General features: G+C 53.6%; 1 protein-coding gene and 1 long non-coding RNA gene across 12 annotated transcripts in view; one reads left to right on the top strand and one right to left on the bottom strand.

Annotated features, from left to right (window-relative positions):
- Positions 1 to 22,500, bottom strand: part of MSI2 (musashi RNA binding protein 2) — a 391,199-nt gene that overhangs the window by 11,090 nt on the left and 357,609 nt on the right. For 4 of the 10 annotated variants that reach the window (XM_045488281.1, XM_045488275.1, XM_045488273.1 and 1 more), the window contains exons 11-12: positions 18,782 to 18,805; positions 17,363 to 17,425 (exon numbers count right to left, since the gene is read on the bottom strand). In XM_045488281.1, the coding sequence (XP_045344237.1) occupies positions 17,363 to 17,425; positions 18,782 to 18,805 (87 nt within the window). Of the gene's footprint in view, positions 1 to 13,747; positions 13,798 to 17,362; positions 17,426 to 18,781; positions 18,806 to 22,500 lie in introns of all 10 variants that reach the window. The other 6 variants (XM_045488282.1, XM_045488277.1, XM_045488274.1 and 3 more) reach the window with 3 other exon arrangements.
- LOC123603409 lies at positions 6,868 to 12,975 on the top strand. Of its 2 annotated transcripts, XR_006714866.1 has the most exons (4): positions 8,843 to 8,980; positions 9,838 to 10,007; positions 11,037 to 11,268; positions 12,856 to 12,975. It is a non-coding gene; the product is annotated as an uncharacterized LOC123603409 (long non-coding RNA). The 2 variants fall into 2 exon arrangements; XR_006714867.1 differs by lacking the exons at positions 8,843 to 8,980; positions 9,838 to 10,007 and adding an exon at positions 6,868 to 6,948.

Here is a 22,500-nt window from a genome sequence, read left to right on the forward strand (position 1 = left end):
GGACCTGATGAAAGGACTCTGAGACAAGGGTCGGCGGGGGGTGGGGTGGGAGGAAAAGCAAGGATGTGGAATCTCACTGAGGCCAGCAAGAGGTAACACATTTGACTTAAAGCTTAAAGTTGGACTTGGATAAAAGGAGGAACTTCTTGCCTATCAAGGGAATAAAACACCTTGATGGCTGACCCACGAATCCCCAGGGATTCTTATTCCAGAGACCTTAGCAAAGGTCCATCCTGCAGGCTTAGATCCTCACCTGTAGGGGCTGGATGCAAAGCTCATGGGTACCTCAAGCTTTTAAAGCAAGCCCAGGGAGATGCCTGCCTTCCAGCGGGCACACAGTCTGCATGTGGCTCTGGCCAACTGTGGTCAGAAGGGGTTGGGTTGAGAGTGCAATTAGTCACTGGGGGTGGGGAAGTCGTAGGAGTGAGAATCAGAGCAGCCTCCTTGTAGGTCTAGGAAAAGTATGGAAGTCCAGCCATCCACATGATTTCTAAGTGATGCCACTGGACCTCAGGCAGAAAGCAAGAGCCCAGAACTACGAGGGGGGAGCCCCTGGGAGGGCATCTCTGTCTGGCTCCAAGGCCTGAAAATTGGATTACTACTGATCCAGAGGAAGGAACTGTTGACAAAATCTTTTCTAGATGAGCTCAGCCCGCATATCCGGGATAAGCCAGGGCCCCCCCCAAGTCCCCACGTTAGACCTACGTTCTGGTTTAGTGGGTCTCACATTTTGCCCAAGGGCAGGGCCAGCCCTCAAGACATTTTCAATCATCTGCCTTGCAAATTATCTGCTGCTGCCAGGTTTCATCTCAGGGGGGAGGCCCTGGTGGCCCCTAGCACATTTCCAGAGCACGTGCTGCTTAGGGCCAGACGAATGCAATGGTGGGCCCGTCCTCGCCTAGTCCAGTTCAGAAGGCAGCATGCTGCCGAAACAGAACTCATGACACTATGCATTTCAGGGCCAAGGAGAAGGGAGTTTCACGGCTCTCGTTCCAACCCCCAGCTCCCGACAGAATGGAGGGCTGGGGACAGAAGCCCCTGTGATATTCTTTGAGGGCAGGGCTGTGTTCATTCATCACACGGAGTTTTAGGGGTTTTGCTTGTTTTAAAGAATGTCAAGAAACTGAAAAAGGGATGAGTGGAGGGGCTGCGTTGCCAGGCGGATGCAGGAGAAGAGGTCGAGGTCGTTGCCCCTCGAGCTCTCCCCTCTTCCTTCACCTCGCCCGTGTCGTGCTTCTATCTGCCTTCATTAAAAACTCCATAGCAGCAGGGACTGTCTCCCACATTAGCGAGGGACTCCTTAAGGCGGGGTATGTGAACAGGTAGGGGTGCCCTCAGGGTTCTCACGGGGCCCTATGTTCTCCAGAAGAAGAGACACCTGCCTGTCTCCCCTACAACACTGGGTGCTCGGTGATGCCAGGTCCATAGTACCAACTGGCTGTCAACAGTGGAGACCTTCATGGGTCCCTCTTAACAGCCAGCCACTCCTTGCTCGTGGGCTCTGAAGAATGGCAGCTGGGCAGCCAAGGCCTTCCTGCGAACAGAGTTGAGGACCCCACTTCGAAGTCTCTGTGCCCTGCAGAAGTAGTGCCTGCTATAAATTAATGCCGATGGTCACACGGGGAAGGTCCGCATGAAAAGATAATCCTGTTCCTGCTAACGGAAGGAGAAATACTCAGCTGTGAGTTATTACGGCATGTCTCCAGCAGAGCAAGGGGGGATTACAGTCCAGCAGTCTGCCAGGCCACTATGTCCCAGGGATCCTGGCTTAGACTTGCCTTCTAGAGCTTAGCCTGAAGGTGGGAGAGACAGATAGAGGGGACCAGCAATTACATCCAACCTGGGAAAACTGTATGACACAGTAAATTAGAATCAAATCAGTTCAGGGACCCAGATGCAGGGACAATCAATTTAATATACTATATATGTGTGTGTGTGTGTGTGTGTGTGTGTGTGTGTGTGTGTGTGTTTATGCTCTGCTAAAATTCAAGCTATTTCAGAAGGGAAGGAGAAAAAACACTTTGAAACTAAGGGAGGATTAAGAGAGTAACGTGATGATGTTTCCTTTTCCCTGGCTCAATACACAAACAAATATATTACCGGGAGGTACTAACTCAGCCTGATAGCAACAAGTCTGGACATATCCAGAGATGCCTGGCTCATCTTAAATACCACACAGGACCCATGGAGAGTGGCTGCTCATCCACCGGGGCTGACAGGAAAGTCAGTGTCACAAATACTCCAAATGTCGGTTATAGCAGTGCCACAGGCTTAGAAGATTGCTGTTTCTGCTTGATCTCTCAAAAGCGAACCTGCTTCAGACCAGGTGGATGCTGAGGTCTGCCGGCTAACGCTGGCATAGCTCAAGGAGGGAACAGAAGGACGGGAGAACCGAGGACTTGGGACCGATACATTACGTAGAATGGTCTAGGCTTCAGGTCAAAGCACACCCCTCTTGAAGAGATAACTTCACTCCTGGCTGGCTCTGAAGCCCTCACATCATGTGCTAGTCGTGAACCTGGAGATTGATTCTACCAATCAGATCACCCAAACACCCAGAATGAACACATCTGAGAGCTTTGTGACTAAAACTTTGTACTTTATGTTGAGATACAATCACTCTCATTCACTCTCTATCTCGATGCTCTTATTACCAGCCCTGATTTGGGTCTATGGATGTGTCTCCTCCTCACAAAGGACGAGGCCAGGGTTGGTTGGGAAGGTGGGGGAGGGGAGGAGAGGGGTTAGTGGTTTATTGCCATCTGCTCATGGTGTAAATTCTGGGCATGGAGTAGCCTTGAGTGGGCCTGAGCCTGGCAGCCCAAGAAACCAGGCTTTGTCATGAGGGCAAATGGAGTCACTGTCAGGTTCCCGTTTCTCCCAGACCCTAAGGGTTCTGAGGGATAGATCCTGTTTGCATGTGTCTAAGGAAGAAAGGGGAGAGGGCTGTCAGGAAAGGAAAGGCCACGCCACGGGTCTCGGGCTTGCCCGGGGCTTGCTCTGCAATGGCTTCCCCACTGATGGGACCTCAGCAAGCTGTCCCAGATCAGGACTCTGGTCTCAAATGCAAGGTGCGGTTCATGATCTCTCTCCACAGCAAATGGCGGATTCAATAGTGCCTTGGCCCTGAACCTCTAAGGCACCTCGGAAAACAGGGGAAATCAACCTGAGAGACAGACGTTTATGGTTTGGCTGAAGCAAGCGGTTTTAACACTCACATCCTGCTGCCTCTTCTTTAAATTAACTGGTTCAGACTCCAGGCCCACATGGGTTAGAACTTGCAAGAGGCAAGATGGGGAGATGGTCCAGAAATCACCGGCACCCACGAAACACGGCACCGAGCCTGCCAGCCTCTGTGCACGCGGCCCCGGGGAAGACAGGCCGCGGCCTCCACGGCCACTTGGCTGGCCCCTGCTTCCCACCCAACCGTCCCTGACCTGAGCACTGAAAGGAAACAAAGACACGGAGTATGGTGCCAGGAAGGACTCCCCCTCCATCTCTGTCGCATCTCTGTCTCTCTCCCGAACAGTCGGCTTGCTCCAAGCGTCTCCTAGTTTAATCCTGAGAATGTCCCTTGCTTTTGTTTTGAGCTGGGGACTGCATCCAGCTCTATCTTGTCAAAAGAGAAACTGGTCTGCCTTCTCCCCACATGACCCCAGCCACCCTCTGTGCTGCTGGGCCGGGTGTGCTCACTCACTAATTCCCAGCCTGCCTGCCCTCAGCCAGAGGCGTCGGGTCCTAGCTTGTCTCTTGTAAGTGATTCCATTCACCGCAGGCTCAGTGTTCGCCCTCTGTGCGAGGCCCCAGAAATCCAAGGCCAGAACTACACTTGTAGCATCCTTAGTCCTGATGAAAGCTTGGTAAGAATTTGATAACACCCTGGCCCAGTTGGGGAAGGTGCAGCAGGGGAAAACCTCATACTATTGTGGGCACAATAGGGTCTGGAGGCACGAGGCACACAGTTCTAGAAGCTGTGGCTTCTGTGAGGCTGGAAAGGGAGCTAATATTTACTGAGCATCTGTGTGCCAGGTACACTGGTAGGTGCTTAACACCATCGTTTTTCACGCTCCTAACAACTTCTAAGATCGGTCCTGTTAGCCTGGGCTACAAATGAGGAAACCGAGGGCTGGAGCAGTGAGAGAACGTGTCTCCAAAGAGTCTCTGACCGGACTAAACACAAGCTCGAACTTGGACATCCAGGCAACTCCCGGGAGCTCTTCAAACAGAATCTGCTGCTCAGCTGCCCTTCCCTGTAGTCTAAGACATCTTGTGTTTATTTGGATCTTTCTTTGCTTCAGACAGGCTGTAGGGACAAGGCTCCAGACCTCCCATGCTGGAGCTCCAGCTCCTGAAGAGTGCGGGCTCTGTTGCTCTTTCCAAATGGGAAGCTCCCTGGTGGCAGTGTCTCCCCCATCAGACTGGGGGCTGCCTGGGGTTGGGCCGTGCCCGCCGCGTGAGGTAGGGGACTGCCTCTCTCCCCAAGGACTAGACCGCCCTCCTCTGGGCCACACTGCAGAACAGGCTGGGCACAGAGCAGGCAGGCAGTATTGCTGCGGAATGGGTCACCAGAGGGCTGGTCGTCTCAGTCCCGGGAAGACCACGGAGCTCTGCTGAGGGCAGTCCTGTGGGGAGCTGGACTGCCCCAGGACCATCAGTATTTACTGCCCGGGGCTCCACAACCAGGGGGTAGGGTGGAGAGGATGCCCAAAGGGCAGCCCCTTGAGGACCTATACAAAAGGCTTTCGACTTGAGCAGCCTGTCTTTAATGATTATAAAGGCACAGGAGTTTAATCCATTTTTGATGTAAGCGCTAATAGCTCTGTGTCCTTGAAGTTCAAAGCGGGTGCATACATGTCACTAATTAGCCAAGCACGGAGCCATTCAGCTCCCTCTCATGTTTCTAATTAGGTCTTTAATAACAAACAAACTCCGACCTTACCAAAAGGCCCCCATTCATCAGACAGTCAAGGAGGGCGGCTGCTTCCGTGTTTATGGCTGCTCCGGGCCCTTGGTTCTATATGGACACGCTCTTAATCTCAGCCAGGACTGGCCTGTCCTAGAATGTGTTGCTGCGGATGAAGACCCCTTCAGCCTGCCCTGGAGGGATGGACTTCCTGGCCCTGTTGGGAGGACCAGTGCCAGGCAGGACGGCCCCAGGCTCTAAGGCTGCATGCAGGCTGAGGATCCAGACCAGCTCTCCTGGTCATTAGAGGAGGTGGGGGGAGCTGCCTGGAGTGGCTCTTTGTATCCATTTCTGAGGTATCGATGCTGATAATAAAGTCACAGAGATGGTGTGAGACTCTACATCTGGCAAGAACCTGCTGGTACTTGAGTCCACGGTTATACATTGGACTTGACCAAGGGAGCTTTAACGGCCACTGAGGCCTGGGGTCGACGGTGGTAGCTTCTGATTTAATGGGTCTGCAGTGTGGCCTGGACCCCAGGACTTTCAAAAATTCTCCAGGTGATTCTAACATGCAGCAAAGTTCAAGAGCCACTGTGCCCCAGTCTTAGATTTGCTCACCGACCGTAGCTGTTAACAGGTTCACCTTTATTAATAAATGCCATCTGGATAGCCAAGACCTAAAAGTTTAACCAACCACGCCCAAGGATGGAAATCTGACAACAGATTTTTTCAATGATACACAATTCTGGAAATATTTCTGTCCCTCTCACTTCAGGCCTTCATGCATGAAAAAAAAAAAAAAAAAATGCAGTGCTGTTTTCAAATGCATTCTCATCACCTGGAAGCCCCTGGCTTTCTCTCCAGTCACTCTTCTCAGCTCTTAAGGCACTGTCACTGTCACCTCCCCATGACAAGGGATCGAGAGCTTTGGAAACTGTAGCAATATAGAGCTACAGAGTTGAAAGGTCCTTAATCACCCTCTAGTCTGAAACCCTTTGCCCCAAAATCACCTAGCCTATCCAAGCTAGACCAGAACCAAGATCCCATTCCATGCTCTGAACCTCTTAAAAAACAATTATCATCCTTATCTGATCGATCCACAAGGCAACCCAGTATCCTGGGAAGGTGAAGGGATAAAAGGGAAGCCTCTGAACTGTTTCTGTCCCCAAGGCCAGAGCACAGACTGCTGTGGGGCCAGTCCCTGGACACGATGTAACCCTCCAGCAAGTTATATCCAAGCCTGACTTGTGTCTCTTCAAGTCAGGTGATCTGGGAGACGCTGAAATCTCAGGGCTGCCTCAGTGGGAGGTTTAAAGACTATTTCATGCACCTGGGGATAAACAATCTAGACCCAGAAAAGTCAAACAATGTGTCCAAGGATACACAGCAAAACCGGATCCTCCAACATCCGTCCACGTCTCCTGGTTTTGCTACTGTGTTTCTAGTCTTCTTCCCTGGGAGTGGGTTGACATTGCCAGACCTTTCCCTGGGTCAGTGCCTAACTGACCCCTGACTCCGGGGTATCCTGAGCGTGTCTGTAAGACAGCCTCTCTTTCCCCCAAGGCCCGGAAAGCCAACCCGCTGCAGGTTGCAGTCAGAAATAACTTCCAGAAAGAGAACGGAGAGTGGGGCTGGGCAGCCTTTACCTCCCACAGTGCTCTACCATAGGCACACAGGTTTGCACTGATTGCTTACCACAGACCTGGACAGACCGTTTTATTAATATTAATAAGTAACCAGGAACAAAGGGCCCCTTTATTTTTAGCTTTCTCTAATTGCGTAGTAATTACTCATCTACAAAACAAATGAGCCCCTGCTCGCCGTTGCCATAGTACCGGGAGCCCAGCCTCACTGCAGGACGATTGGCCGAGGATCCTGCTGCTCCCGCCTCCGGCCCCGCCCCTCCACAGCATTGGCCCAAAGCAAAGCCCCAGCAACTGGGCGGCCAATCGTCGGCTTCCCAGCGACCTTCCAGATTCAGCCCTCGCCGCTCACAGGAAGGGCTGTTGACTCATCCCTCCGGAGAAAGAGAACGGGAGAAGGTCTGTCTGGCTCAAAGAGGCCCTCCCTTGCTCCATCGCCTAGTTTCTTTTGGGCAGTGGCTAACTTCCTTCAGGCTTGTTTTAGCTAAACTCTCCTTTCAAATAATAACAATTACCTTCAGGCTGGCTCCCTCTTACCCGACCACGCCTCCTCTGGGCCTCCTTTGTCTGCCTGTGGTCTGAAAAGGATGCAGGGACTTGGAAGCCAGATCAGAAATGTCAGCCAAAGCCAGACAGAACCATGACCTTAAGTCTGCAACAGCAGAAGCTGCGGCATATATGCATTATATGTGCATATAATGTTTCCTGAGGCCTCTTATGAACGGGCTTGGGTTCTCTCTCCCCGCAAGGATACGGAGAATTAAGTTGATGGGCAGCGGCGGTTTTCCGTTGAGTATGTGTTAAGAATGCAGACCTCCACTCAGAAATCCAAGGGGCTGGGGTGACGGGGCATCTGCTGACATGGTTGAGAGCACAGATGTGATGAGACAGACCCAGGTTCCAAACCTGTCTCCACCACCTCTACAAGCTGTCTAAGCCACAGTTTTAAAATGTTCAAAATGGGAATGAGAATGATAGTGCCCTCTTCATAGGATTATGAGAATTAAATGGGGGTAGGGCAGGTGGGCCTAGCCCCGTGCTTGGCTCACTCATGCAGGAGTTATTATTAACATGTTCTATTAGCATCTCGTTTTAAACTTGGCTGGGAAGTGACTCTAGCAGTCTATCAATCACCTGGAACATATCCCTCCCTTAAGGGACCTCCAGATGGGGGTGAATGTTGAGATGCTGGCTGGAACCCTCCTATCCATGCCACAGAGTGGATTTCATCGTGGCTCTCTCATCCTGACAGATCTAATTCCAACAGCCAATCATAGCTGTTCAAAAGCATTACTTGCCCACCTCCTGTGCTGCAGGATCCCAAGCTGGCAAGGGGAGACCTTTTTATTAATATTAATAAGCATCCAGGAACAAAGGGCCCCTTTATTTTCTGCTTTCTCCGACTGCATAATAATTACTCATCTACACTAAGAATGAGGCTGACTTTGTCTCCTGGAGGCAAATATAAACTGATGGTTTATATTGTTGGAGAAGGCAGGCACCACTCTGGGATACATGCAAAACATGTTCCATAGAGTCAGAATCCCGGCTTTCATCCAGAAGACCTCACCAATCAGGAAGAAGGCTGAGGATACAGTAATGTGTTGAGGAGGGGCACCCCAGCTAGGGTTAATCAGGTGTGGTTTCCTGGCAGTCTGAGCCAATTGTAATGGAGGGAGCAGAGATAAGGACAGACAGAGGCTGCCATGAGGGCACAGGAGTGGGAACCAACAGTCCCAAGCAGGGAATGAATAATAACTTGTTGGCAGAAGCAGAGTCACAGGAAACTAAGGCGGAGTACTGTGACCAAATGCTCCCCCCTCCCCCTGCCGTGTCTGTCTTGCTCCCCTAACCTGGCTCCAGATCACAAACCCAGCCCCAGCCAGGGGGATTAGGCAGGGGTCGAGCTGTGTTCTGTGGGACTGCTGCCAGGCTGATCTTCCTTAGCTGGTTCTGTCCTTACCAAGTTCCACCGCCATAAAGCATATGAACCTCTCTCGCCCACCAGTAGGACTGTATCAATCTGGGTTTCAGGGTCTCCCAGAATCTAGCCTGCCTCTACTTCAGCAAGCCTGTACCCCCACTGCCCATCAGGCAGCCTGCCACTGTCCCCCGGGGAACTGGCTGCTCATCCCATGCTCATCATGACCTTTTATCCAAGTTCTCTCACCTGAAATGTCCTCTTACCTCTCACTGCACACCCTTCAGTGTCTACTTTGAGTCTTGCCTCCTATCTGAGCTTCCCTGCCTGCTGAGTGCTCTCCGATCAGGCGGGAACGTAGGCTCACTGAAGACCAGCTCTTGTAACAACTGTGTGCTGTGTCTGCCCCCAAAGACTGGGAGCTTGTTGAAGGCAAGGACCTGCCCTGAAATTCTGCATCCCACCCCAGACCCCAGTGTGATGCTGAGCCCAGAGTTAATCAGCTAATGGGTAAGAGCAAAAGACCCGAAGCCTCTCTTTTACTGGGCAGTGATAACATGAACATTATGGAGCGTTTACTCTCCATGATCTGTCACTCGTCCTCCTGCTTTTTAGTCTCAAATCTAATCTAGCCTGCTGTCAAGGCTTGTCTGACATCCAGATCTGATGTCACTTCCTTGGTTCAGGCCTCTCCGAGGCTCCCCGGTGTGTGAATCCAGGCTCTTTAACATGTCACCAAAGGCCCTCTGCTCTGGCTATGCCAGCCCTCCGGCTTTATCGGCGGCTGCTTCCCATGCCCCATCCCCACCCCACTGCATTTTATTCTCCAGCCAGAGTGAACCGTTTGTGGGGCTTCAGATTTACTCTACTGTTCTGGGCTCTGGTGGCTTTGCACATGCTGTTCCCCTGGCTCTTGGGGAGCTCCTGTTTGTCCTTTCAAAGTGGAGACACTCACTCCCCTGTGAAACCTTCCCTGACTTCCCAAAGCCAATCACTTCCTCCTCTGTGCCCCTTCTGTTGCCGGACTTATGGCGTCATATTATAAGCACCTGTTAGCCTCCACACGAGGCTGGGAGATACCCGAGGGCAGAGACTGCGCTCTGCCTTCATCTAGGAGATTCCACGGCTGTGGTGGGCTTCATGCTTGACTACCCAGACACACGCTCCCTTACCCTTTACCTTACCTTACCTTTATCCGCACCCAGACTGTCCTTTGGAAATCCATCCTTCTTGGGCTCCTCAGTTTGAGGGTGGGGGTATGGATCCCACTCTCAGCGATTGGCTCTCACCAGCCAGGCATTAGTCAAACGGCACAAAGCTCTGGGGTCTGCTAGAATTTGGGACCATCTGACCCCCTCTTCTTCTAGACTGGTTGGTATGAAGCAGGGAACTGTTGTAGCCATTTGGCACCACAGGAAAGCCAACATAAAGACAACATTGAAGCCAAAAGGAGGACCGAGCTAAGAGAAGTGCCGACTCCCCGGAGCAGTCTACACATGAAGCCCACTCTTCCATGGAGCTTCCAGAATGTTAGCTGGTAAAGTCCCTATAACATTTAACCAGGCTGAGTTGGGTTTTCTGATACGCCCCAAAGCCCCCCGACTCAAGGCCGAGGACAGTGCCTGCCACGTGTAATAATAATTACTGTTGTTACACACTTAATAAATATCTGCTGAATTGGACTCCGTGGCAGATGTGCCCTGGGCCCAGTTCAGCAATCTATACCTGAAAGGTGAGACTGTGAGGTCCTGGGGCCTGAGTCCTCAGAGGACACAGTGCCGGTTCCAAGGCTGCTGGGCTCTCCCAGCACGTCCTGCATGTCGGGGACATCTGGGCAGCAGGTGAGTTCTTCAGAAACAAACATGGTTTTTCTGCAGGGCTCCTTAAAGGAGGTGAAGTTCAGGGTTCTTCACCCTTGACCAAAGCCTTGCTCTCCAGGTGACTAGCTGTGTGACTCTGGGTAAGTCACACAGCCAATCTGCACGTCAGCTTTCTCTTAAAAACAAACATGTAAAGCCAGGCCCAAACCTTCTGCCTTCCTGCCTGTCTCATGGGCTAGCTCTGGTCACAGCAGTCGAACCTCTGCAGAAACATAAGGGACCACGATGCACCCACGCCTGTGTTCTTTTGAGGATTCTCACCAACACATGGGGTCAGCAGCTTTTGGGGCTCCTCACACCCTGCAGTGGCCCCACCCAGCCCAGGGGGCAAATAAGGGGTCCCTCTGCCCATCTCCAGTGGGCTTTATATGCTCTTATGGAGCCTCCAAGGGCCCTCTCACACATTCGACCCCTCCTGCACACGGCAGGGCCTGGGCTCCTGAGCCAGCATGAGAGAGAGGGCCAACCAGCTCAGGGGACAGGCACGGATGTGTCACCCTCTGAAAATGATTCCACTGATTTAAAAGACCATTAACATTCCCCCACTCCATTCACTTCAGGATTAACTTATACTCAGGTCTGGGCTTCAAGGCTAGTCACTAATTGCACTAGAGTTGATTTATCAAGTGCATGGTGTTTCTATTACAAAATTATTGATTACAGCTGATGTATTTTATCCTCAACAGGGTTGGTCCCAAAGCCCTCGGAAAATGAATGAAGCTGAGGTCAGCAGCGGGCAGCTCAGCACATTATTATAAATTCACTGGGGTTACTGAAATCCAATGCTGGACTCTTTCTGGTGAAAGATCCGGCTCTCCCAGGAATGAAGATTTTAATGACAAACTGAGAAACGAGGTGCCCATGCCCAGAACGCAAGGCCATGGACTGGGAGGCATGTGTTCGGGCAGGGTCTTTTGGGTAAGTCTGGCTGGTTGCAGCAGCTGGTCATAACAGGTCATGGATTTGCTCTCCCTCTGGGCTAGTGTGCTGGCTCTATTCCATGGACGCAGATGTGGCTCTGTCCCAGCGAGAGAGCGTCCCCAGGACCCTACCCCCAGCTTTGGCCATCTTGAGGCCCCAGAGGATGCTTGCCGCTAGCACAAGGGAGGCTGGGTGGGAAAGAAGAGATGATTGCCCTGCAGCCCCGTTTCCTGGACACTGGATCCTGCTGATGGAAGCGCAGGAAAGCCGACTTCAGAAATGGAGGCAGCACATTGATCCACTTTCCTTTTTTAAATGACGCTGATGAGAAGTAATGCATCGTGGGAAATAAGGACTCTCAGCAGGAGGGATCTAGATTCTCAAACCACTGCAGGCAAGAAATGTTATCTGCCTTTATATTCCTTCCTGCCAGCCTCGAAGCAAACCTTCAACGCGTGCTTGTTGAAAGCAACACCTGGGAACCCTAAAGCTTAAGACACAAATGACACAAACAATTCCCGGCTCCCTCCAGTGGCCGGAAGAGTGTGTGTGGGCCGCTACCGTTCACTCCCCTCAGCCCCGAACACAAATAAGGCAAAGGCTGCCACGGGGAAATGGAAAATACCCCGGGAGGGGTGGGACAGGCAAGCCTGCTTTGTGAGCACCTGCACCTACCCTCCTCCCCAAAGCATTTTCTCTATGGTTCAAGTTCAACTAGTTCTTCTATGTCTTGACTTGAATTTTGCTTTTGTTCACTTTGCCTACTGGAACTGAAACTCTTAGGATGTCTGGTCACAGGCTAGCGAAGCCGTCTTCCTGGCAGAGCCAGACTTAGGATTTAGGCCACTAAGGGGGATTTTTGTCCTCTTTGCCTTCTGCCCCACCACCCCCTGCAGAACGGCTCTTCCCAGATTTGCATTCCCGGGCCTCGTTCCATCCCGTGACTGACTGGCCTGCTCGCAGGCAATCCTTGTTCGTGCTGACGGTGCCACGGACTTCCATGGCGCCACTCCTCTCCATTGAGCTGCCATTCTACTCTGTCACCTCGCACTCTTTCGGGAACTTCATGAACTCTGTGACTTCCTGGGCTTCAGTCTCCCATAACAGATAACTTCTGCCCTGAAGGTTCAGATTCCACCGGCGTCTTCCCGTGGCATTAGTTCAGAGCCACCGACTGGCCCGACTTAAAGAGCAGGTCCCAGGTGGCAGCTGTGACTTCATGTGCCAGCAACTTGTAAAGATTAGGGCCGTCTCCCGAAGCTCTAAGAGACCTCTGGCACTCCCTTACAGTGCATCATCACAAATGTAGGGGAGATGGTGTGTCCAGAGACATTGACTGCACACGTCCCTGAGCCTCCGCAGAGGCTGCAGGACTGCGAAGTCTTCTGGGAAGATGGAGGGAGACTGTGGTCTCCTCTTTAAACGTCACAGGGTCCCCTTCCCACCTGTCCCCTCCCTTCCTCCTCCCCACGAAGCTGTGCCAGTAGTCTCTGTACTAGGAATGTTGCCACTCTGACCCTACTTGCCCCCACCCTGCCCCCTGGAGAGCTCAGGTAAAGGCTTCTCCCTTATCTTCACCCACAGTGAGAAGAAACGCTAACCTTCTCTAGGACCCAGTGCATTTCCTGTCTGCAGACCGAGCATCTTAAGATCTGAATCCCTTTCCCCGCAACGTCTCACTTTCCCTCCACCCTGGGGACTAGACTGCACAGACAGGACTGCCACACGGACCTGTCTCCTTAAAGGGCCGGATGTGAGCTGGCAAAGGACTCAACGGAGAAAAGGGCTCAGGGGAGCCTTGATGGTAGGCCTTAAGAAATAAGAGAAGACCTGCTCTGTTCAAGAACCATACGAGGAAGACAAGAACAAGGAAGAACTTTCAGACTCCCTGCAATCCTGGTTCTGCTCTCTTTCGCGAGAGTTGGTCACTATCAACAGAGATCTCAGGAAGGCTAGAGCCGAGGGTGGTGACCCAGCGCTGGACCGGGGGAGCGGGGAGTGTGAGGGGAGGTGGTGGTGGCTGATGGCGAGAACATGGATCCGAGCCCCTTGGCAACGTTGACAATATGGAGCCCTCTCTCTTCCTGGTCCCCCACGCTATCCTTCAGACAGCCGTGCCGTGCCGGGCTGTCGCGGACCCTGTAATATCAACTCAACAATGCATGTTCTACAACTACGGCTACAGCTACCAGGACATCTACTACAGTGCATGCATTTAGTTCAGTCCCACAGATACATACACTCTAAGAACAGGCAGGGGAGGTGTGAAATGTTTTACTGGACAACAGGTGTTTTGGAGTTGTAACTAATAAAAAAAAAAAATCGAAAACGAAAGTGTACAAAAAAAGACATTTCTTGAGAGTTGGATATGAGTTTGTTTCTTGAACTGTTTCATCTGAACAAGCAAAAACATGCAAACCAGCTGGTACTAACAGGAAGCTGGACACTGAGAGAGGATTAATAGGTGTGGACAAACCTTCCCGCTGAGCGTGCTCAGAAGAGTGTTTGAGAGGAGGTGTGCAGATCCTAGTGTAAGAGAGGCGGGAAAGTATGCCTCAGAGACACTCTCTCACCGCAGCCCCAACCAAGCAAGAGAAAAGACAACAGAAACATGACTCTCGCACTCACCACCACCGTCAGGAACTCATGTTACTAGATTGGAATAAAGCTGGCAAGTATAAAGTACAGTAAGGGGTCCTGGCTGGGGCCGGAGATGGGCTGGGGGTGGGCAGGGGGCTCAGAAGCTCTTCGACTGATACACAGACCCACCCGTAATGTCACCCAGAAATAAAATAGCCTGAAAATCCAAACCACTGCCCTCACCTGTGTGTGTGTAGGGGGTGGGGTGGGGTCGTTTACCAAAGTGGATTCAGGTTTGGGTGGGACATGATGAGGCCATTGGAACTGAATGAATACGATCAAAATAAACAAACAAACTCTCGACTGAGCACAAGGAAAGATGATATTTCGGACTACCAGGTGAAGGTAAAAGAAAAGTGACCCACTGCTAGTGAAGTTATCTAGGAGTCGGCAGGGACCTCCCCTGGGGGGGTCACCTGAGCCCTGCTCACCTCAGACCCAGGGCGAATTAAGGCAAAGGCGGGCAGGCTGGCCCCGAGGAGTTGGCTGAGGTGGGTGCAGAGCTCACGGCCCCCCCGGACCTCCTACCCTGACACCATAGCCCTGACAGATGCGAGTTGCCAACCTGAGCAAAATCGAAGCTGTTTCCCACCCCCACGGCCCTCAGCAGGTGCTTCCGCCTCAGGAAGCTCCCCCAGTACGTCATAACATGGAAGGGAAAAAAGAAAAAAAACAAAGCTGTGAAGCTAGACCAAAACGAAAGGCAAAATAGGGCCTTCCATAGGATGCCTAATCCCTGGACCAAGCCTGACAGCCAGCCCCTGGGGAGCAGAGGCCTCGTTTCCTACCCTTTTCCAACCACCTGCCAGGGGCAGCAGAGTACCAAGCTCAAGGTCGGTACTCCGCAGACCCCCTGAACCAGCTTCTTCCTATAAGAGAATGCGCCTGAACTTGTGACGCCCTCCAACAGCTGAGGCTGCTTGCTCGGGAGGCTGAAGGAGCATCCCTGTCCCGCTGGAAGGAGCTGGCATGGGTGGGGCAGGGTTGCAGGAGCAGGTGAAGGTAGAACAGGGCGGTCAGCCGTCCGTGATCATCTGCTGGCCTAGGCTGATGCGCAAACCCAGAAGAGTCTGGGCGGCCCCTTTCCCGTATCTGCCAAAATGCCACCGAGGGCCACTACAACAGGTAAATAATTGGCCATCCCACCAGGCTCGGAGTCCAGATTATCTTCTAGGAGGAGGGAGGGGACAGTCCTTACAGGCCAAACCACACTGAAAGAAAGAGAGGTAGAGATCCTCCTTCCCCCATCTTGTAACCCTGCTCCAGGTCCAAAGGGGGGATGGAGGTGAGGGGCTGGGCTACCCTGTCTACACGGGGGCAGGTGTCTTCCAGCCCAGGTGGTGGTCTGACTTTAGCAGGCACCGGCTGGTCGTCGCCCTGGGGCTTACCCCAGGCCCCTGACCCCCAGGCAGCACTGTGGGGTGCCCTGTATCTTCCTGGCTGAGCCTGCACCCTTGGGGGCAGGCACCTCGGAGTTGAGGATTTACTCCTTGCACTAACCTAGGCTGGTGTGGGGCAGGTGGTCTGGGAGCACACTCCTGAATAGAATTCACTAACAGTGCAGCGATGAGCATGGCTGACCTCGAATGGCCCCTGGGAGACTTGGCTCCCGATGGAAATGGCTACAAATAAAACACCACTGATCCTGGAAAAAAAAGTGTGGTTGGAGATGGCTCTGGAATTTGGGGTTAGGAGTTAGGGGGAGGATGGATGGGACTCCTGCCTGGCTCTCGGGGTTGGGAGGGGGGGGCGTGAGAGGGTGGGGGTGGCAGGGGGGGCAGAGACCATGGGGAGACCGCTCTCAGACTCACAAAGAACCCCATGCTGCCCTTTAAACTTGCCATGACGTCAAGGAGAATGGGGGTGGGGAGAGAGGCAGGGTTAATTTCGGGTTAAAGTTTAGTTTCATAATCCAAGTTATAATAAAGAAAGAAACTGAACGGAGAAAACAACCAACAACACTCAAAAATCTCGAGGTTTCTTTTTGTGGTTCCCCTCCCCCCCCCCCCACTAGGCACAGGTAGGACAGAGGCTCATTTGTAATGATACCAAAAAGCACTCAAGTTAAAAAACCAAACAGAACAGGGAGACGCGAGGCAGCGGCGCGCCCCGCCCCCAGGGCAGGGGGCACCAAGGAACACGGGCCAGAGGGCAGGTGGGGCTGCTGGAGGCCCGCTAGGGAAGGCAGAGGCTGAGGACGGGCGCCCAGCTCTCCGGCTAACTGACCCTCAGCAGCCCCCAGACAATTCCCGGCCCCTCCAAACAAATCTCCAATGGGTGATTTCGGGGAGTGGATCCTTTGTAGCTCGAGGCAGTGCCAGTTTGCATGGAACGGATTTGTACTGATGTTCCTAAAGGGCCTCCATGTGCCAGTCTCTTATCACTGAGGGTTTGGGTTTTTGGCATTTGCCCTCTGGGCTTTTAACGCCCCACTTCCTGGCACCCCACCAGCACCTCCCTCCCCCCACCCTCCTCAGAGCCCGGTCAAACTAATTGCTTCCCTGGGTGCTCCAGTGCCCTGTCCAAGGGGTGTTGGGCTGGGGGGTGTGGGGGGGGGGGGGCCGCAAACCATGGCTACTGAGTCCAGGAGGAGCAAGGGCCTCTCAGTGGCTGGGGAGTGGAGGCCAGGAGGCCTTGCCGGGGGCCCAGCACACAGCAGAAGCCCCACGTGCTTAGGCAGGTGGGGGGCATCTGGGGGACAGGGCATCCTTGACACACCCCAGCTCCAGCCTGACCCCACCGTGCTGCTGGGAAAACGTTCTCACCTCACTTGAGGGGCTCTAAGACCTCCTCAAAGTTTGGGCTTGGAGACTAAAGGACCCGGGCAATTTTATGCAAGAGATAATCTCATTGCCCTCGGCAGGTAGGGTCTAGGAGCTCTCTGGTCTCTGCTACAACGAGAGTCCAGGATGCGATAGGGGGCTTCAGGAAATCGCTTCATTCCACTGAGGTCAGCCCCACTTCCAGGCTTCCGGGACTCGGGCTTTAGCCCAATCAGCAAGGCCATCTGCCAGGTGCGGCAGGGGCCCCGAGGCCAGGAGCACGCCCGTGGGCCCTGAGCTTCCCTCTCACAAGCTAGAGCTTCTCTGGCGGGGTCAGAGGCTCCTGGAAGGGAGCCCCTGTGAAACAGCAGTGAAAGCTGAGGAGGGAAATGACCAACAGGTGCCCTGAAGCCGGCTGTCAGGGGAACGGGCCGTCCAAAGTCAAAAAGAAGTTCACTGGTCTTTTTTCAAAGAGCGAATCACGGTCCACCTTTGGTGTGCAGTCCTGAGACTGACCCCCACGGGGAGCTGCCCTGGGTGGCAGGGCCTGGCCCGCGCCCCCCTGTCCCCACCCTCCGGGCTGTGGTGACAGTAGTGGACAGACGCAGCCACACAGATCCAACAGGGCCTTTACCTTCCCCCGCACACTGGGGCATGCCTGGGAGCGCCTGTCCCACACACCTCCCTACCTGATCCTCTTGCCGCTGCCACGGCCGCCGCCGCCACTGGTCCGTAAGCCGCTGCCGGGAAGCCTGGCGGGGAGAGAGGAGCCGGAGTAAAGGAGAGACCTCGGAAAGGGCCCTGCACAGACCGGGCTCACAGGCCACGCTCACCCCCCTTCCCGAAGACGGGAGTGCAAAGGGATCTCCTCGGGACAGCTCTCAGGAGGGACCCGGGTCAGTGGTTCTCGGGCTTCTGGCAGGCACAGCGCCTTTAGGTGTTTTTGATTCCTACACATTTGGCACCCCAGAAACCAGTTCTAAAAGGAACACGGAAGTAATTGGAGAGGATTGGGAGGAACTTCTCTTGGGAGTGGGGTGGGGTCCCTGCTGCCCTCCTCACCGATCGAGGGGAGTCTCCCAGGGTGTGTCCAGAGCAGGGCCACGCATGGCCCGGGGATCCCGGGAGTGGTTGGGACCGAGCCTCTTGGCAGAACAGGCACCTGGGCCAGGAGGTCACTGAACCCAGCCGCTCTCCTAAGGCTCTGCCTGCCTGCTGGGCTTAGCTCCGGACTAGCTCACGCTGGCAGGCCAGGGGGCCAGGTGTGCTGGGAGTCCCAGCTGACTGTGTACACAGGAAGGCAGCTGTAGGAGGGAGTCGGGGGCTGCAGGGACCTACGTGGGGCGAGCCCTGCGGCTCTCTCAATTTCAACCTCCTGAGGCACATTATGGGGATTTCGATCTGGCTCTTCTGTCTGAGCTCTGTGTCCCGATCAAGTCAGCAGTGAAGGGTCTCCTCGGGAACTCCAACAAGCGTGTGAAGTGTGTGTGCAATCTAGTTACACCCCCGGCAGCAAGGGTGTCCCAGAATGGGACTAAAGGTGAGAAGGGACGAGGTGACCCAGTGTGGCCGCAGAAGGCCCAGGGGAAGGAAGAGGTGGGTGAGGCCCCTCCCCTGGGCCTCTCTTGGCCATGAGCACAGACACACACAGCCACACACGGGGACACACACAGATATACTCACGCACACATGAAACAAACACCCTCTGCCATCCAGGCAGACTTATGGAGGCCCCATTTCAACTTTTGGAGGCCTGATTTCAAGACCCATTTCCAATGATGGTGGTTTTAAATGATGCGCCAAGAGCCAGCAGCAAACAACACACAGCCCGACAGCGGCTCTGCTTTAGCCACAGCAGCTTCCAGACATGGAATCGCTACGGGACAGAGTGGGGGACACATGCACCACGGAGGGCGGGGAGCCGGGGAGGAAAGAAAGGAAAGAAACAGAGCCGTCCCCCAAACACAGCGAACTAGAAGCCCACTAAACTCTAAGACTATTGTCCTAGCTACACGGAACTACTGGGGAGGAAAGAAGTTCAAAAGGGAACAAGCTAGTCTAAAAAGGTCAGGCTAAGCTACTCAAAACGTCAATGAAAAAAGACATACTTGCATTTAAATATGGTAATAGGGCTGTTGAGGGGGGAAAAAGAAAGATCCAGGTGAAATAAAGGTACGAGGTCATCCCTGGCTGCTGGAATGGGTCTCCCAGCTCCCCTGAAGACCACATGTGTGCCTGGAGGCTGCCCCCCACCCCCGCCCACGGAGGGTGGCACTGACCCCTGCCACCTGAGACCAACGAAGGGACTCCCCCACCAAGTCCTCTCCCCATTTCTTCCAAGCAGGATCTAGATTTCTGGAAATGTGGGTGGTGGCGCAAAGTGCTGAGGGAAAATAAGGAAGAGGTCAAGTTATTTGTCCCTATCCCAACCTCCGCACACCCGGCCCCAGCTGCAGGCACACAGCAGGACTCGGGGGACCCTGAAGGAGAAGGAAGCCGGCCGTGGAGAGAAGGAAGGTCAAGTTATTCTTTTGCACTCCTCACCCGTACTTGAAACGGAAGGTTTCCCTGGAAGCATGAAAAGGTGTGGTGGGGGGAAGGGCGGGGGACAGAACTGGGGGAGGCGAGTTTAGTCAATAAAAAGACATTTAACAAAAGGTCTATTTTCTGGAGTCGAGCGCATTTTTGACAAAAAAAAAAAAAAAAAAAAAAAAAAAAGTCTCAGAGAAAAAGGAAGGAAAAAAAAAAAAAAAACTTATCCAAGAAAGGAAATCCATTATCCTTAATCTCAGATAAAGGTTTCTGCTGGAGACTGAGCACCAGACACCGCTAAGGGCTGGAATTTAATCTCAACCATCAAACGGGGTAGGCAGACTGACAGGTGTGAGAAGAGGGGCAGGGGAGGAGAGCTGCCCAGGCCACCCCCCACTCCGGAGAGGCCTGCAGCTCTCACAGCACCCCCACCCCCACACGGCACCTGGGACCCCAGGGCCACAGCCCCACCACCCAGCCCTGCCTCCTTGGGAATCTGTCCCGGACCACTTCCCCAGCTCCCTGCCATCCCCCTCCTGTCCTGTTAAGCTGTTCAGCCTCACTGGTCACTGAATATATTCTTCAGATGACCTGGCAGATAAGCCCCTGATGCTATTACCAGGGATCGGGGGACAACGGGCTCTCCTTGTGGCTGGGCTTGTGGGGGATGGGCAAACACAGATCTAAGAAAAGGTGTGTGTGTGTGTGTGTGTGTGTGTGTGTGTGTGTGTGTTGGGATGGGGCTGCCCCAGCCAGGGGCTGTCAGAGGCCAAAGAAGCATGGGGACCCTGGCCTAAAGCTGTCCCTGTGGAGGACAGCCTGTCTCTAGGACAGCAAGATGCGCCTGAGGACCAGGAGGCCCTAGCACGGACTCGGGTGGGAATGAGCTCTCCTGGGCTGGGCTTGGAAGAGCTGGGGGTGCAGGGCCTCGCAGACTTGCCTTGTGATCCTGTTTTCAGCATTTCCCCCAAGGCCCTGAGGAGCCAGAGGTCACCTGTGGCAGCCTACGTGCCTGGGAAACCTCTCATTTTATTTCTGAAGGGAGAGGAGTTCTGGGCTGTCAAGCAGAGAACTGCTCCCGTGGTGGGTAGTTGGGGTAAGACCTTGGGGAATTAGGCAGCAGGTCTGACGGGGCTCAGGCTTCTTGGGGGGGCCGAGGCACAAGCAAAGATATGGCACAGCCCCTGGCCCATGAGCGCCCACGGCTGCCCTAGCACCCCACTCACCGCCCAGAATGGGAGATGACCATCCCTTCCCTGCTGCTGGGAATGTGGGGAGGGGCTTCCTCCTCAGCAGAGCCTGCCTGGCCAATGCACGAAGGGAGCAACCAGGCTTCTTGTGAGGCAGGTTAGCACAAGTCGTGGATTCAAATCCTGACTCAGCCATTTACTAGCGTAACCTCTTGGCAACCTTTGACTTTGGGCAAGTTGCTTAACCCTTCTGTGCCTTGATGTCCCCATCTGTAAAGGGGGCGATGATGTCAGTGCACGATTAACATACACAAAATGTTCAGATGAATGCCTGCAGGGAGTCAGTTTAAATGAATGTTAGCTGCCATGTTGCTGAGGCCTGTCCAGCCATCAGCCCTGCCTCTAAGGCAGACTGCCCCCCCCCCCCCCGCCCCTACCACAGCCCGGAGGGCTCTGCCACTTTCTCCATGACGAGCCACATGGTCAGATGGTCAGATGCACACAGGAGGCTGGAATTCTTTTCCCATAACGGTCGCCTGTAATTCTTCATACTGTCCCAGCTTCATAATGCCATTTCAGTGGAGCTAACCTTCCCTTGTTCAAAATCAGAGTATGCATTACTGTTCAGCTCTGACAACAAGGACTGGGCCAAAGAGGGCAGCCGGGACCTTCCTGCTCGAATACTTCCCACTTCTTAGTAGTGAATCAGGCAGAAAAGACAAAAATGTTTTGCTGATAAAATCTCAGGGCCTTCGAGCTTAGGCGGCCCACCTGGGGGAACTTGGGTATCAGGAATGTGGTCTGCTCCTCCCGTTGGTACAAAAGAGTAAAATGTTAATGGTGGAACTCAGGGCTGGGCAGGTGCCATGCCTTAGTTAATGGCAGTCACACCCAAAGACCCAAGGTTGCTAGTCTGGAGTTCCTCGGCCCCTCTAACGGGGTAACAGAAGGATCACGGTGCTTGGTGTCAACGCCTCTGACCCCCCTGGCCTTGCCTTGCTGTTGTAACTTGGGGACGGTGCTTCGCTTCTCTGGGCCCGAAGTAATCAATTCGTGTCTACTGCAAGGAGGGGAGACCAAAATGGCCTGTAACGTTCCCTCACCTCCGACCCCGCATGGACCTGTCTTCTGATGTAAGAGGATGACGAACCTGGAAAGCGGTGGCCCTGGGGCTGGCGCGAACACACCTCTGAGGTTACTAACTCATCTAAGTAAAAGCTGTCGCCATCCCACTGACAGTGAACAAGACGCTTTTCTGGACGTTTCAGAGCCGTGAGAAACTTTATGGCAAATTAGAAGTGAACGGCGCTTCTGACTTTTTTTTGAGAATTATGTGACGCCACGCCGACTTTTTACTGCTTCTGTGGCACTTACCGGGTTCTGCCTTACCTAAGCACAGTTATTTTTACGTGCATGCCCCATTTCTCTCGCTGGGTGACAAATTCTTCTAGGGTGGGGACTGAGTCACATGTCCCACTTAAGACCTAGCCCAGAGTCTGCCCCAGAGAAGGTTCTTGTGGAACAGCAGCTGATGATGGTCAGGAAGGATGCTCTGAAGTGGTGAATGAGAGCCAGGGCTGGGAGTCACTGCCCTGGGGAAACTACAAGCACAAGGCAGTGCCACCTGAACATTTAGTGGCCTCTCCTCACGTGATCCTCCACCCCAGGGGTGGCTAACTCAGATGCCCACAGGAGTGGGGGCCAGGAGCAGAATTAACCAGCGGAAGGTGCCGGACTGCAGCCACCGAGAGAGAGGACCCTGCTCTCTCACGTGCAGACCCTCACCCCTGTTGCCCACTGGACCACCTGGGGAGCCTTAACAAATGCTGAGTCCCGGGCCCCACCTCCGGAGATTCTGATTTATCTGGTTTAGGGGTACAGCCCGGACAGTGGACCTTTAAGTGCTTCCCAGGTGATCCCAGTATACAGCCAAGGGCAAGAGCCTTCCGTTTAAAGGCTTTCAAAAATTTCAAAAAGTGAGGGGTGCCTGGGTGGCTCAGTCGGTAGAGCATCTGACTCTTGATTTCAGCTCAGGCCATGATCCCCGGGTTGTGGGGTCGAGCCTCACGTCCGGCTCTGCGTGGAGACTGCTTAAGATCTTCTCT

This window comes from Leopardus geoffroyi, chromosome E1 (genome assembly GCF_018350155.1).
Source record: "Leopardus geoffroyi isolate Oge1 chromosome E1, O.geoffroyi_Oge1_pat1.0, whole genome shotgun sequence".
NCBI classification, from domain to species: Eukaryota; Metazoa; Chordata; class Mammalia; order Carnivora; family Felidae; genus Leopardus; species Leopardus geoffroyi.